Raw genomic sequence first — 13,393 nt, 5'->3', positions numbered from 1 at the left:
CCACTGAAGAAAACTCATTACTACACCCGAGACTGGGGGAGAACAGCGGGAGGGATCTGGGCCTGCTTAGGACAGGAAGCCAGACTGGGTTTATTTCCAAGGAAAACTGAAGGCCACGAGGTGGATCTCAGGACACGCCAGGCCTTGTGCGAGGCAAGGAGGGCACAGAGCGAAAACAGACACTGGCACAGGCTCCAGAGGTTACAAAGGTCAGGCTGAGGTCAAGAGAGGTGATTGTCTAGGATTAGGAATAAATTATGTTGGAGGGAACCATCATTCTTGCACGTTTAGCTGGCCCGTGGTCCCATAATCAACTGATGTATCAATTATCAAAGCAATATCAGGGCATTTGAATGGGTCCAGTGTCAATGGGGCCCCATCAATTAGGAAAGGTCTTCAGAAACCCTAGAGGCACCTCGAATGGGCCTAGACAATAGGCTGGCTTTGTCCTCAGCCATCCTCTGGCACTGGGCAGCTGATGGATGGTCTCACACTCTCCCCTGCCCTCTGCTAGGCCCAGGAGCCGACTAGGAACCTCATTTCTACTCGGTGGCTCCCAGCAGCAATGAAGGCCAGCAGAGAGAACAAGGTCGGGGACCCCCCTTCCCACAAGTGCCACCCACCAGCTTTCAGGACACGGAGGAGAAACGAGCCTGATGAGGTGAACCCCGAAGGCCCAGCCAGCGTGAGGATACAGTTCCCGCAGATGAAGAGGATGATGAAGTAGATGCAGACGATCATTCCCGAAGATGACGGCCCCCCATAGGCCATGATGCCATCGTACATCACAGCGTTCCAGTCTTCACCTGTCAGAATCTGAGATGCCCAAACCCCGGGTCAGCACCAGAGGACTCGCTGAGCCCCGCCGTCCCCTGGAGCTCTGCAGTCTGCCTCTCACAGTCCAGTCTGTGCAGAATGAATCCACCTGCTTTCCCCCATTTCCAAAGCACGCATCTGAATGACAGATTCACTGTCACTGTCACTGTCATCCCGTTGCTCATCGATTTGCTTGAGTGGGCACCAGTAACGTCTCCATTGTGAGACTTGTTGTTACTGTTTTTGGCATATCAAATATGCCACGGGTAGCTTTCCAGGATCTTCCATGCAGGCAGATACTTTTGGTAGCTTGCTGGGCTCTCCGAGAGGGGCGGAGGAATCAAACCGGGTCGGCTGTGTGTGCTGAATGATGATATGTGAGCTAATTCTTTTTATTTGTTTTAGTGCCACACCCAGAGATACACAAAGGTTACTCCTGGCTCTGCACTCAGGAATGACTCCTGACAGTTTTGGAGGGCCATATGGGATGCCGGGGATACAACTCATAATAGGACCCAGGTTGGCTGCATGCGAGGTTGTACTATTGCTCCGGCCCCTCTGTGAGCTAATTCTTCCCATGAAGAGAAAGCACCACAGACCTACTTAGTCCCGGACTATGCCCCCAACTCCCTTTTAGCTTCCTCCCCAGGAAGCATGCACTTGGCACCCCTCTGTTCAGGCCTTTATCTGTGCATTCGAACACATGACCCGAGAAAGTAGTCAGGCAAGGACCTCTTGGATTTATGAGTTCTAAAGGCTATAGCATTTTCTGAAATTGGCTCCCCACCCTCCTTAATCATGTGCCCTGGAGACTCTGGCAGCAGGTTCACCTCATCCTTTGTGACTGTTGCCTAGCGTGCCACACAATCAGCTGGAAAAGGAGACTTGTACCCATGATGTTCTAGAAGCAATTCCAAATATTTATAAACTATGAGTAAATACTCAAGATATTCTAAATATTTATAGACTATGAGTAAACCCTCATAACTATGTGAAGTTTCAAATTTAATTCCTACTTATCAGTAGGTAACTGTGGTAAATAGGTAACTGTGAAATGAAGTTAGATGAATGTGGACAGTAAATTTAAATATATGTATATATATATATATATATATATACACACACACACACACAAAGAGAGAGAGAGAAGAGAAATAGAGGGCAAGGACTCCTATCTGGATCATTTACATAAAAACATAAAAATGGTCCTGAATCAGTTTTAATGTTTTCAAATGTTGAAAATAAAAGCAAAATGTCAAACATAGGGGAAAAAAGGAAAATGAATTTGAAATAATAAGCATTCACATAGAAAGAAGTATGCTTAGCTCTTAACCACATGAAAAGGCATTCAGCTTCCCTTCCGGAAAGAGAAATATGGACTCACCCACAGGCTACCCTCTTGTATGTGTACTTCCATACTCTCCCACTAATGCTGGGATGTGTGCTGATTCTGTGTCCACTCTGGAGAAGCCCGTGTTCTCTCTTGAGCGTGTATCTTACCTACCTCTCTCCTTACCTCCTTTTAATTCCTAATAAACTTGTTATACTACCAAAAAAACATAACAGCTTTCATTTATATATCATGCCAACACCACCGCTTCCCTCCGCCAATGTTCCAGGGCCGACTGATTTCTATCTGAGCAGATATATCTCCAACACACAAGAAAGTACCTGAGGACAGGCGCCTCCCAGAGAGGGGAACAGGAGATTGGGTGTGAGGGAGGCTTGTTGGCCACTGCGTGTCTGTTGATAACGCATGCATTTTGTATCATTTACATGGAACAACACAGGTGCTAATGGTTGAAAGAAAGCATGTGTGTGTGTGTGTGTGTGTGTGTGTGTGTGTGTGTGTGTAGGGGGTTGGGGAGGAGAAGAATGAGGAATCAAGAGTCAAAACTGAAGTGAACAAATCAAAGCCAGAGCCTACAGCAGTGACTGTCATTCTGCGCACCCCTAACCGACCACGTGGAAAAAGAACTTGGAAACCATCCCCCAGGTCTCACTCTATCAGAAAAGATGCTCTACATCCACCTTAGGCCAGAGGGTGGAGCAGCCTCGCCAGGCTGTTGGGGACCTCACTCTCCCATCAGGCCAGGCTGGGCGCTTACCTGGCCTCCTGTGGGCCTGAGCTACCAGCAGTGGGGGGCTGTAGGCTCACTCCACAGAAGGACTTCCGCTCAGCCCCAGGCAAGTGGACAGGCTGACCCTGAGCACCAGGTCCCCAGAGCACATCTGACACTGTTGCCCCATCTCAGACCAGCCCCCACAAAGGTCCGCAGAGTCTGTGTCCTCGTCAAGCCACAGAGGAAGGACAGAAATGGGGCAGAAAGTTGTCACAGCTCTTGTCACCCCAAAGCTCCTGACTATCCCCCAAAGCATGCAGGCTTTCGGGTCTGCACATCTGCACACCTTCCTCTCCACAAGGGGTAGCAGAGGTGCCTGCGGAAAGAAACTAACCAAGAACAAGAGGGGTTCTTGGAACCTGTCTCCTGAAAGCCTTAGGAACCTCACAAAAATCACAGCAGAAGCTTTGGGTCTATTATGCAAAAATGTACCCCGCTGGTTAAAAAAAAAAAAAAAAAACCTCCAAAATACTGACATCTGGAGGAAGATGCAAAAGAAATGACTTAAATGGGGCACAAAACTGACCAGCAGCACATGGTCAGGGCCGCGGTGACCGACTAATAAGAAGGTGATGGTTGCATCTGACGGAGGTGGAAGGCTCACCCCACAACATCCCACCTCCTTTTCTCCCGGAAAGGCCGGCGGGGGACAGAGAGGGGTCTCACCTGGAAAACGGTGAGAAGCGCTTGCGGGAAGTTGTCAAACGTGCTCCGCTTGGTTTGCGTTTCGTCGAAATTAAACTTGCCTCCGAACAGCTGCATCCCCAGCAGGGAGAAGATGATGATGAACAGGAAGAGCAGCAGCAGCAGCGAAGCGATGGACTTCATGGAGTTCAGTAAGGACGCCACCAAGTTGCTCAGCGAGGTCCAGTGCCTACAAGTGAAGGCGAGGCGGTGAGCCCCACGTGCCCCGAGCGAGGATGTTCACCGCCAAGCCCAGGTGCCGCCGGCAGCGAGCAGCGCCCTCACCTGGTCACTTTGAAGATCCGCAGGAGGCGCACACAGCGGAACACGGAGATGCCCAGGGGAGACATGATTTCCAGCTCCACCAAAATGGTCTCAGTGATGCCGCCACACACCACGAAGCAATCGAAGCGGTTGAAGAGAGATACGAAATAGGCCTGCAGACCCAAGCTGTACATCTTCACCAGCATCTCGCAGGTGAAGAGGGCCAAGAGGACTTTGTTTGCAATATCTGGGGAGACGAAAGGGTGCACACCTTCAGGATCTCGTCCCGGGGGCATTCTCAGAGCCCTTTGCTCTCCTGCCATGCTGCCATCCCATGCACCTGCACCCCTCTCTTTCCCACTGCCACTAACGGGCGTGCCCTGTTTGTCTGCCAAGCTTGAGTCCTGCTTCTGCTAGCCCTGGGGTCTGTGACACTGAAGAATTCATTCCCTTGATTTCTCAGGGAGGACGATAGCACAGCGGTAGGGCGTTTGCCTTGCACATGGCTGACCCGGGTTCTATTCCTCTGTCCCTCTCGGGGAGCCCGGCAAGCTATTGAGAGTATCCTGCTCGCATGGCAGAACCTGGCAAGCTCCCGTGGCGTATTCGATATGCCAAAAACAGTAAGAATGAGTCTCACAATGGAGATGTTACTGGTGCCTGCTCGAACAAATCGATGAGCAATGGGACAACAGTGCTACAGTGCTATCAGGCAGAAAGTAGTGCCTTGCCACACCATCTCCAGCCCCCCCCCAAGCCTATGAGTTTATTGTTTTTTTATGACCACAGTTATTATTAGGAAAACACAATTAAAAATTCTCACTGTGGAAATGGGGGAAGAGGGGAAGGTCTGGGAGGGACACTGGATAATCTACTTAATTCAAGTGGCTCTTTTAATTGCCCTTCAAAAAGGAAGCCTGCCAAAACAGATCATGGAAACAAGCCTGTGAGTTTGCATGTAGGGTATATTTTCTTGCTTGTTTCAATCACAGAAAAAAGAAAAGACCCATTGGACCTTGCTAACAGTACCAGGATTTAAGAGCTGGTGCAGGGGAAGGAGAGCTAGTACGGTGGGTAAGATGCTTGCCTTGCATGTGGCCAACCCTGAATTAATTCCCGGTATCCCATAGGGCCCCCCAGGCCCTGCCAGGAGTGACCCCTGAGTAAAGAGCCAGGAGTAAGCCCTGAGCACTGACAGGTGTGGTCCCAAAGCCAAAAACAGAAAAACAAAAACCCAAAACCCAATTGCTTATCCATGCCTCGTTTCATGGCAGCAAGCTAGAGAGGGGCACGGGATCAAGCTGGACTGGATGGAAGAAAAGGACTTCTCAGTGGCACACGTGTCAAACTCCGAGCAGGCACAGTGCAGGGGACACTGCTGGGAGCAAGTAGCCACTTGCCGAGAACACTGGAAGGAGCACAGATTCCGGAGGGCATGAGGGGAAAGGAAACTGGCTCCAGGTTCCCTGAGCCGAGGCTGTCCCAGGCTCAGGACAAGAGGGTTCTGGCTTGGTCACTGCATGACACAGACTGTACCCCGTGACAATGCACTCCAGGTTGGCACACTTCTCCTGTCCTCTATGTTCATGCTGCCAAGAAGTGTGCCCTGCAACACTCCCCTCCCGTCCGCCCCTGAGTGCACACCAGTCAGGGAAGACTCAACCGCAGCCATTTCAGAACCCAGAGGCTGGCACTGCGTGTACCTTGAATCTGTGTCAGCCAGTCAGGCTGGTTGTAGTGCTCGGATGAGATGGTTAATGTGTTGAGAAACACCAGGACGATAACCAGCCAGTAAAACGTGACCGACTTCACAGCAGCCCTGCATCGCCTGCGATTAAATCGGTTCCAGCGTCGCCAGCGTCGGCTGAAAGAGAGGCAGCTGTCAGTCCCCATGTGACAGGCAGACTCTGTGTATCTGACAAACACTCCTACGAAGTGACTTGGAGATCTGGGAAGGCCCGGTGTGCCTGTGTGCGTGCATGCGTGCATGCATGTGTAGGGTACGGGAAGGAAAGGTCCTTGCCAGCAGTCCTAAACAAGTCTGGTCTTAAAATACAGCTTCTACAAGTATTGTCTTGGCTGGCTCATGCGATCAATTTCCTTCCTATAATTGGAGGTATCTCGGGAATCTGTCACCCGCCATCCTCATGCTGGTTAGATCTAGAGATACTCAGAACTTCACGTGCAAATGCAAAGCAGCACTTGCACACAGCTGCATCTCCCATTCCCGCCAGATGGTTCGAGGATCTGCCGTGCTGTGGCAGGCGCAGAGAGCCACTTAGCTTATCAGGCACATCTTGCGTGGCACCTCAACCAGCCCACACAATTAACCGGCAGCCAAGTGCTCCCAAACCACAGTTTTCCTCTTAGGGAAACTTTCCGCCCTCAATCCTTCGTGACTCTTCAGAGTTCTCGGCTCGGACAGAGCTGTCTGAGCTGGGCAGGACACGAGTTCTCCGATCTGAGTCACCCGCTGCCCTTTCTAGGGAGGGAGGCTCAAATATACCTTTAGAGGAGAAGAGCCAAGATTGATGCGTGTTTTCATACAAATAAAGCGAGCTGAGCCCAGCAGGCAGGAGTGGGTCCCCTTCCTGCTTTCAGTTCCTGTTTGTAACTAGGAAACGTGTTCTCTCCCCAAGCCCGTCTCCCTGGGGGAAGCCTCCCCGCCACAGGCTGGTTTGGTGGAGCAGTGGGTGAGTAAGGACCTGTGGCCTGCAGCTGGCCACCCTGCCACCCTGCTGACAGAGAAGAGGACACTTCCTCTAGGGGCCTGAGTCAAGGAATCGTCAGCTGCAACCCTGACTGAATCAGCAGCGTGGGTCTACGAAAATAAAACAAAATAGTCACCCAGTGGGAAGGCAAAGAAAGGGCTGTGTCAACCATTTAGCAGGACCTGGAACAAGAAGATGCATTTTGCGGGTGCACTGGCTATGTGGTTTCTGAGGGCAAGAACAGCTAGATGAAAGTGTGATGGCAGGCAGAGAAAAATTTTAGATAATAGGGGTTGGGGCCATAGCACAGTGACTAGGGCACTTGTTTTGTGTGCCACTGACCTGGGTTCAATCTCCAGCATCCCGTATGGTCCCCTTAGCCCTGTGAGGAGCGATTTCTGAGTGCAGAGCCAAGAGTTGGGTGTAACCCAAAAATCAAAACCAAAAGAAAATGAAAAAAGAAAAATCCTCGAAAACACTCCAGATTGCTATCCTCAAGGCTGGCTGTCCTCTGCATACAGAGACAAAGATGGCTGAGTAAGGTCAGTCTTGCTCAACCTGTTTATATTGCAGACAGGTCACAAGTGTCACCCCAGTCCACTGGCCTGAGGTCACCTCCGTGGGGCTCAAGAGGAATCAAAGACCCCCTTCAGCCAGGTGTTTTCCCTCAGGAGACCAAGGTGGTTCTGAGCCCTGGCCAAGGCCAGCCACTGGGTATACAGAGATGCCAGTAGCCAGGTCCCAGGCCTGTGTCTGCAAATCCTGAGGGTTGTAGCCAATCACATGAATCCACATCCAGAACTCTTGCCAGGATAACAAGGAGCAAAGGGAAGAGCCATGCATGCTCTTTGAAAGAGTGGAGGAGGCATTTTCTCTGAAGAGTTGAGCCTTGGAAAGAATCTGAACAGTTGAGTGAGAGTGGGGGGTGGGGGATTGGGGGGGCAGGTGGGGAGCGGTGCAGAGGTAGAAAAGGCCAGTGCTGTGTGGTGCTTCTGAGAAACTCAGAGCAGCCCAGACTGCTTCAAAGTGGAGAGTAGGGGAGGAGGATCACAAGATTAGGCCAGTCAATCTCAATAAGTGTATATGCATTAAAAGAAAAAAAGACGCGAGAGGGTAGGCCTGGGGCCACATTATAACTTCCAGTGCGCCGTGACTCCGGGGAGTCATGGAGGGGCTTTGGTTTTCCCCTTTGAAGTCAGTTTGATAGAGAATAACTGCCATACAGTGAGGCCTCTCCTTTGGGGGCAGAGTTTGCAAGACCCCCCATGGTCAAGACAGAAACTATATCCATCAGTCACAGAGCTCTGTGTTAATCCACTGCCCTCACATAGCTCCCAGGAACTCCGATGGGCTTCCTGTCCCTACTGATGTGTCCGATCCGGAATATTCTACAAACAAATTCATGCCACACACTCTCTCTGACACCGACTGTCTTTCACTCTGGTACAGATACTTTTCAGGTCTATCCATGTAGCTTTATCTATTGATATATTTTATGTCATATTTTCTGGGTATTATTTCATCAGAAGGGCAAACTGTAATATGTCTACCATTCACCATTTGAGTTATTCCTAGTTTGGTATCATAAATACACATACATGTTTGTGTAAAAGAAACGTGGACAAGCCCATCTCTTCATTTTTCTTCTATAAACTTTACATCAGAAGTGGTGGGTCAGAGTGTAAATGTAGGTTTAACTTTCCAAAGTAACTGCCCCATGATTTTTTAAGTTTTGTATTGTTTAAATAGTGGTAGATGGGGGTGTGGTACTGCCTAACAGGTCAGCAACAGCCTGATGGTGCCTTCAGGCTTCCTGATAACCCAAAATTGCTTCTGTGCCTCTGGTCGGACTCCAACGACTTGGGACCACGTTTCCCGGTTAAATGGCCAAAAGTTAGGTATGTAGGAGTCATGTCCACCAACCACCTCGAGCTTAGCTACAGAAGCTCATTTATTGGTCTTGCTTCAGACCATAAATACATCTCAAAAGAGATCAAAATTAAGCCATGTAAGTGCATTCATGGCCACGATTCAGAGATTCACAAATGAATCTCAGAAGACAGTTGTGTCCCCACCCTGTGCCAGAGTGATTTCACCAGGTACATAGGAGAGGGGCAGGTGTGTCCCTCTGCCTGCCCCAACTGAACCCCGGCAGCAACAAACCTCCAGAACCGAATCGCCACCACACTCATGGCCGACCTTCACAGGCTTGTCTTTAGCTCCCTCAATGAGAAGGAATCCTAAAAGCCCAAGGCTTCTACAAAGCTGGGGATAGGCGACCTCCCACCCCCACCCACCCTTTCAGTTTCCTGGCAGTTAGGCCCAAAAACTGCCTCTGGGAGCTATTTAAACGCATTAACAGTCATGACTCAGAGAGCACTGCACCACAGAGATGCCTCTGGACCCCAAATATTTAAAAAAGATTTAGAATTCCAGGAGTGCTCGGCCACCTTCATGACTGCACAACATCTCATGCCCTCAACAGCAAGCAATACGAAATACATTATTTAGCATCTTCCTATGGGCAGACTTGGGTGGTGGTGGGAAAATTCAAAATAATGGTGGTGAGAAGGTGTCATGGTGGTGGGACTGGTGTTGAAATGTTGAATGTAAACAATTATTGTGAAAAACTTTATGAATATAGAGTTAAATAATTCAAAAAGGTAAGGTGGAGTTCATGCCTGCTTCAGTCAGCTTAATCAGAGGCTGGATAAGTAGCAGTACTCCTACATTTGGACTGGAGCGATAGCACAGTGGGTAGGGCATATGCCTTGCACGTAGCCAACCCGGGTTTAATTCCTCCATTCCTCTCGGAGAGCCCAGCAAGCTACCGAGAGTATCTTGCCCACACAGCAGAGCCTGGCAAGCTAACCATGGCATATTTGATATGCCAAAACCAGTAACAAGTCTCACAATGGAGACATTACTTGTGCCCTTGCAAGCAAATCCATGAACAATGGGATGACAGTGCTACTCCTACATTTAAAAAAAAGAGAGAGAGAAATAATGATAGAATGCTCACTAATCTGCATCCTTGCCAAAAGTTGGGATGTACTCGATTTTTCAATGTGATCTACTCTCTGAGGCATGCGTGACCTCTCACTGTGAGGTCAACTCCATTTTCCTAATGCGTGTCATGTGCTGCTCTGTCAGCCATGCTTCTTCTTCTTTTTTTAATTGAATCATTGTGAGATAGAGCATTACAAAACTGTTCATAATTGTGTTACAGTCATCCAGTGTTCCAACACCCATCCCTCCACCAGTGTCATTTCCCAGCACCAGTGTCCCCAGTTTCCCTCCGACTCCTTCAAGCCACCCCCCACCCCAGCCTGCCTCTATGGCAGGCACCACTCTTCTCTTTCTCTCTTTCTTTCTCTCCTTTCAGACATCCTGGTTTGCATTACAGATGCTGAAATGTTATCATCTATATCCCTTTACCTGCTTTCAACACTCAGTTCTTGTCCAGAGTGATTTTTTTCTAACTAGTATTGTCATAATGGACCCTCCTCTATCTCCCACACCATTGACCAACCACTAACCAGTCCTCCTGGCCTGTTTTCCCTGCCAGCCATCGTTCTTATCTGTTGGTAGAGGCCTGGTAAATCTGTTGACCATTTTTAATTGATTTCTTCCTAGTGTTACTATTTCTTATATATTACCAAGATATTAGTCCTTTATGAAATTGGCCTTGCACGTATTTTTCTTCCTACTTCCTACTTTAGCTTTTATGATATCATCATTCAAAGAGCAGGATGTTTAATTTTAATTAGAACCTAATTTAATCATTCTTTATTATGGAGTGCTTTGGGTGTCATAGTCAAAAAGACTTTTTCTACCCTAAGGTCACCATATTTTTCTCTTATGTTTCTTCCAGAAATCTTAAAGAGCTGTAGGTTTTACACTTAGTTCTGTGTTATGTCCATTTCAAGCTAAAAAAAGAAGGGGGAGAATAGTGAAATATAACTGACACATAACAAATTAGTTTAGATATACAACATTGGTGTCTGTATATAATGTGAAAGTTAATTTTTCAAAATTATATAATGGTTGAACGTTGTCCCTTGAAAACACTGGTATGGGGGGGAAAAGTACACAAATCATAGGCACATTGTTCCATGAGATTTTAATCAATGATGCTTCTGGAGCATAAAACAACCCCCAGATCAAAAACCAGAACATTCCTAGCAACTCAAAAGGTGTCTGACCCCTTTCTGTGGAAAGCTTTGAAGGAGAAAGTGGTGAGAAGTCTTTCCTTTCGAGAAATGACTCAGAAATGTGAGTCATCATTTCGTGGCAGGCTATCTGCTCTGCATGGTGCCTGGATAGTGTCAGCTGGGGGGTGGGGTGGGACCCAGGCGACACTCACAGTGACTGGACATGTGGGGCTTCTGACCGCTACAGCCCACGTGGCGAAAATCCAGTCAAGATCAACCACACACACAATTAACAAGGCAGAACGCAAGAAATTCAGAAACTGGGGTGCACAACGGCATACTGACCTGAGTTTGGATTTAGAGATGGCTTGACTGAAAGAGAGAAAAAGAATTATGATTCCCATGAGGAAGTTTTTGTACCTCCCTGCCCAGCATCACTCAGCAGAGAGCCCGGGAAAGCCATGCACAGAAGCCTGTGCTGAGCGCCTATCCCAGACCCTCCAGGGTCAGCTGGGGTAGGAGCAGAGCAGGGGGCGGGCCAGGCTGAGCACCTTAGGGTGGGGGGTGGGGGAGGGGCGATGTGGGCCAGGCTAAAGCAGTGATATGAGGGGTTCTCCTTCCCCAAGTGAAGCCAGGGACGTGGCCGCCTCTCTCAGAAGTACCACTTGCTGCTACTGCGCCAACAAGAGCACTGGATTAGGAGTCCCCGCTCTGTGTGCGTGGACGGGGTCAGGTGTGCAAGCCATCACCTCGTTTGCAGTGTCAGTGTTGCCATCCGTGAAATGGGAGGGGGAAGATTAACCCATCCCCCGACTACTTCATGATGCCATTTGCCCAGGGCGGGGGCGGCAGGCAGGGGGCAAACTGTGAGTATACTGCCCGTAGCACGCCCTGTTGAGGGACCTTCCCCCCAAAGACGGTGGAGCTTCCTTTAAGGTCAGACCCGCCCTTGACAGAGATCAGGCCTAAAGGGTACCAGCAGGATGCAAACCAAGACGGCATGGGGCTCCCAAGAGCAGGCGGGATTCCGCACATTCCAGACTGCTGACCCTCCCGCCCAGCTCCCCCTGCCCCCCGCCCGCCATGGCTGCAGCCCCATCTCTCTAGGAAAAAGCCAGTGGTGTGATGGAACGGTGGCCGCAGAGTCAGGACAGGGGATGCAGGGCTCCGGTTAAAAGTGCGGGGAGGTGAGTGGAGGCGGGCAGGGTCTCGCCAGCCCGCCACAGGGCGCAAGGCGGGGAGACCCCAGGCAGGGGTGGGGGGCAGGCAGCGTGGGCGCAGGGCATATTGGACAGCGATTCTGCCAGACAAGCTCTTCTTCAAAGCACTGATGCCAACACCAGACTTGGCCTTTTACCCCCACCGCCGGCACCCCGAGGGCCCAGCCTTGGCCGCGCCTCTTCTTTTCCACCAGCACCTAGTGAACACAGCGGGATGAATGCTGGGTTACCCGGCTCTGCTGCTCGCGGGAGGGGGCACAGGAAACGCCGGGGAGGCAGGAGAGTGCTGGGGCAGGAGGCGCAGGGGTGAGCCCAAGACCCCTCTGAGGCCAGGGCCTCAGGGGGCCCCGAAACCCAGGGGTGTCTTTCTTTTCCACATTCGCTCCCCGAGGGAGGGCCAGAGGAACAGGTCCCCGCACTCACCAGAGGTTCCCACAGCAGCCGTGGCTCTCGCCTTCGCCACTTACGTTCTCTGTGTTCACGGACTCCGTCTCGCTGGTGGGCATGCTAGCTGTGGGCAGAAGAAAGCCCTGTTAGACGCTGCAGAGAGAGAGAGCGAGCGAGAGAGAGAGAGAGAGAGAGAGAGAGAGAGAGTGAGAGAGGGAGAGAGAGAGAGAGAGAGAGAGAGAACAGAAGGTGCTTCTGGAGACCTGCTGTGTTTCCTACAGACAGCAGCGAGTAACTGCAGCCCTGATGCTCCAGGGTTTCTGGGTGCGTCTCCCCCACCTCTTGGCAGGATGCCAAACAGAAGTGGGGGTGACCTGGAAATGCACCAAGTGTCAGGAACTCCAGGGTACCCCCAGAGTCACACAGGGTAACACAGGGCAGGCATACACCGAGTTTTTGTTCTTCGCTTGATTGAATCCTTGAGCCACCCTGAGCTGGGGCCCTGGGCACCAAGAGGGATGTTGGCACTGGCTCTGGGACACCGGCAGGAAAACCTGCCGCTGAGAGGAGTTTAACTGGAGGAAGAGCTGCCTCGGGGGTCTGTGCCAGGGAGGGGAGGGGAGGGGACCCACGGAGTGAGTGTGGGCAAGGAAGGAGGGGTTTGCTCTGGGGGGAGGGACGGGAGATGAAACTTGGCCCAAATGCACATTGAGCCCCGTGGCACAAGTCTGGCCTGCCACACCACCTGGTTTGCTAGCCCGAGGATGGCAGCCGAGTGCCATCCCCTGTGGGCTCTGCCCACTTGGCTCCACCTAGCAAGGATACCCTGAGTTTCATCTTAGGTGACCAGGGTGCCGCCATGCTGTGGGAGAAGGCCGGGCCCTGTGGGCACCGCTGCAAGGCGGCAGACGCTGCTCGGGGAAGGGGCCGGATGCCTACGGCAAGGGGGAGAGGGGCCGTTCTCAAGCGCTGAGAGATCTGAGACACATCTTTCCTTTCCGAGAGGATTCAAGAAGCCGAGCTGCCTGGGAGGC

At 50.8% G+C, this 13,393-nt stretch overlaps 1 protein-coding gene across 1 annotated transcript in view; it reads right to left on the bottom strand.

The window, feature by feature from the left end:
• Positions 1-13,393, bottom strand: part of CACNA1D (calcium voltage-gated channel subunit alpha1 D) — a 339,389-nt gene that overhangs the window by 93,123 nt on the left and 232,873 nt on the right. The window contains exons 10-16 of the mRNA XM_004615165.2: positions 12,396-12,483; positions 12,110-12,169; positions 11,098-11,124; positions 5,591-5,751; positions 3,909-4,134; positions 3,606-3,813; positions 696-816 (exon numbers count right to left, since the gene is read on the bottom strand). Of these exons, the coding sequence (XP_004615222.1) occupies positions 696-816; positions 3,606-3,813; positions 3,909-4,134; positions 5,591-5,751; positions 11,098-11,124; positions 12,110-12,169; positions 12,396-12,483 (891 nt within the window). The remainder of the gene's footprint in view (positions 1-695; positions 817-3,605; positions 3,814-3,908; positions 4,135-5,590; positions 5,752-11,097; positions 11,125-12,109; positions 12,170-12,395; positions 12,484-13,393) is intronic.

Source organism: Sorex araneus, chromosome 4, assembly GCF_027595985.1.
Source record: "Sorex araneus isolate mSorAra2 chromosome 4, mSorAra2.pri, whole genome shotgun sequence".
NCBI lineage: Eukaryota > Metazoa > Chordata > Mammalia > Eulipotyphla > Soricidae > Sorex > Sorex araneus.
This window is presented reverse-complemented; position numbering and strand designations above follow the sequence as displayed.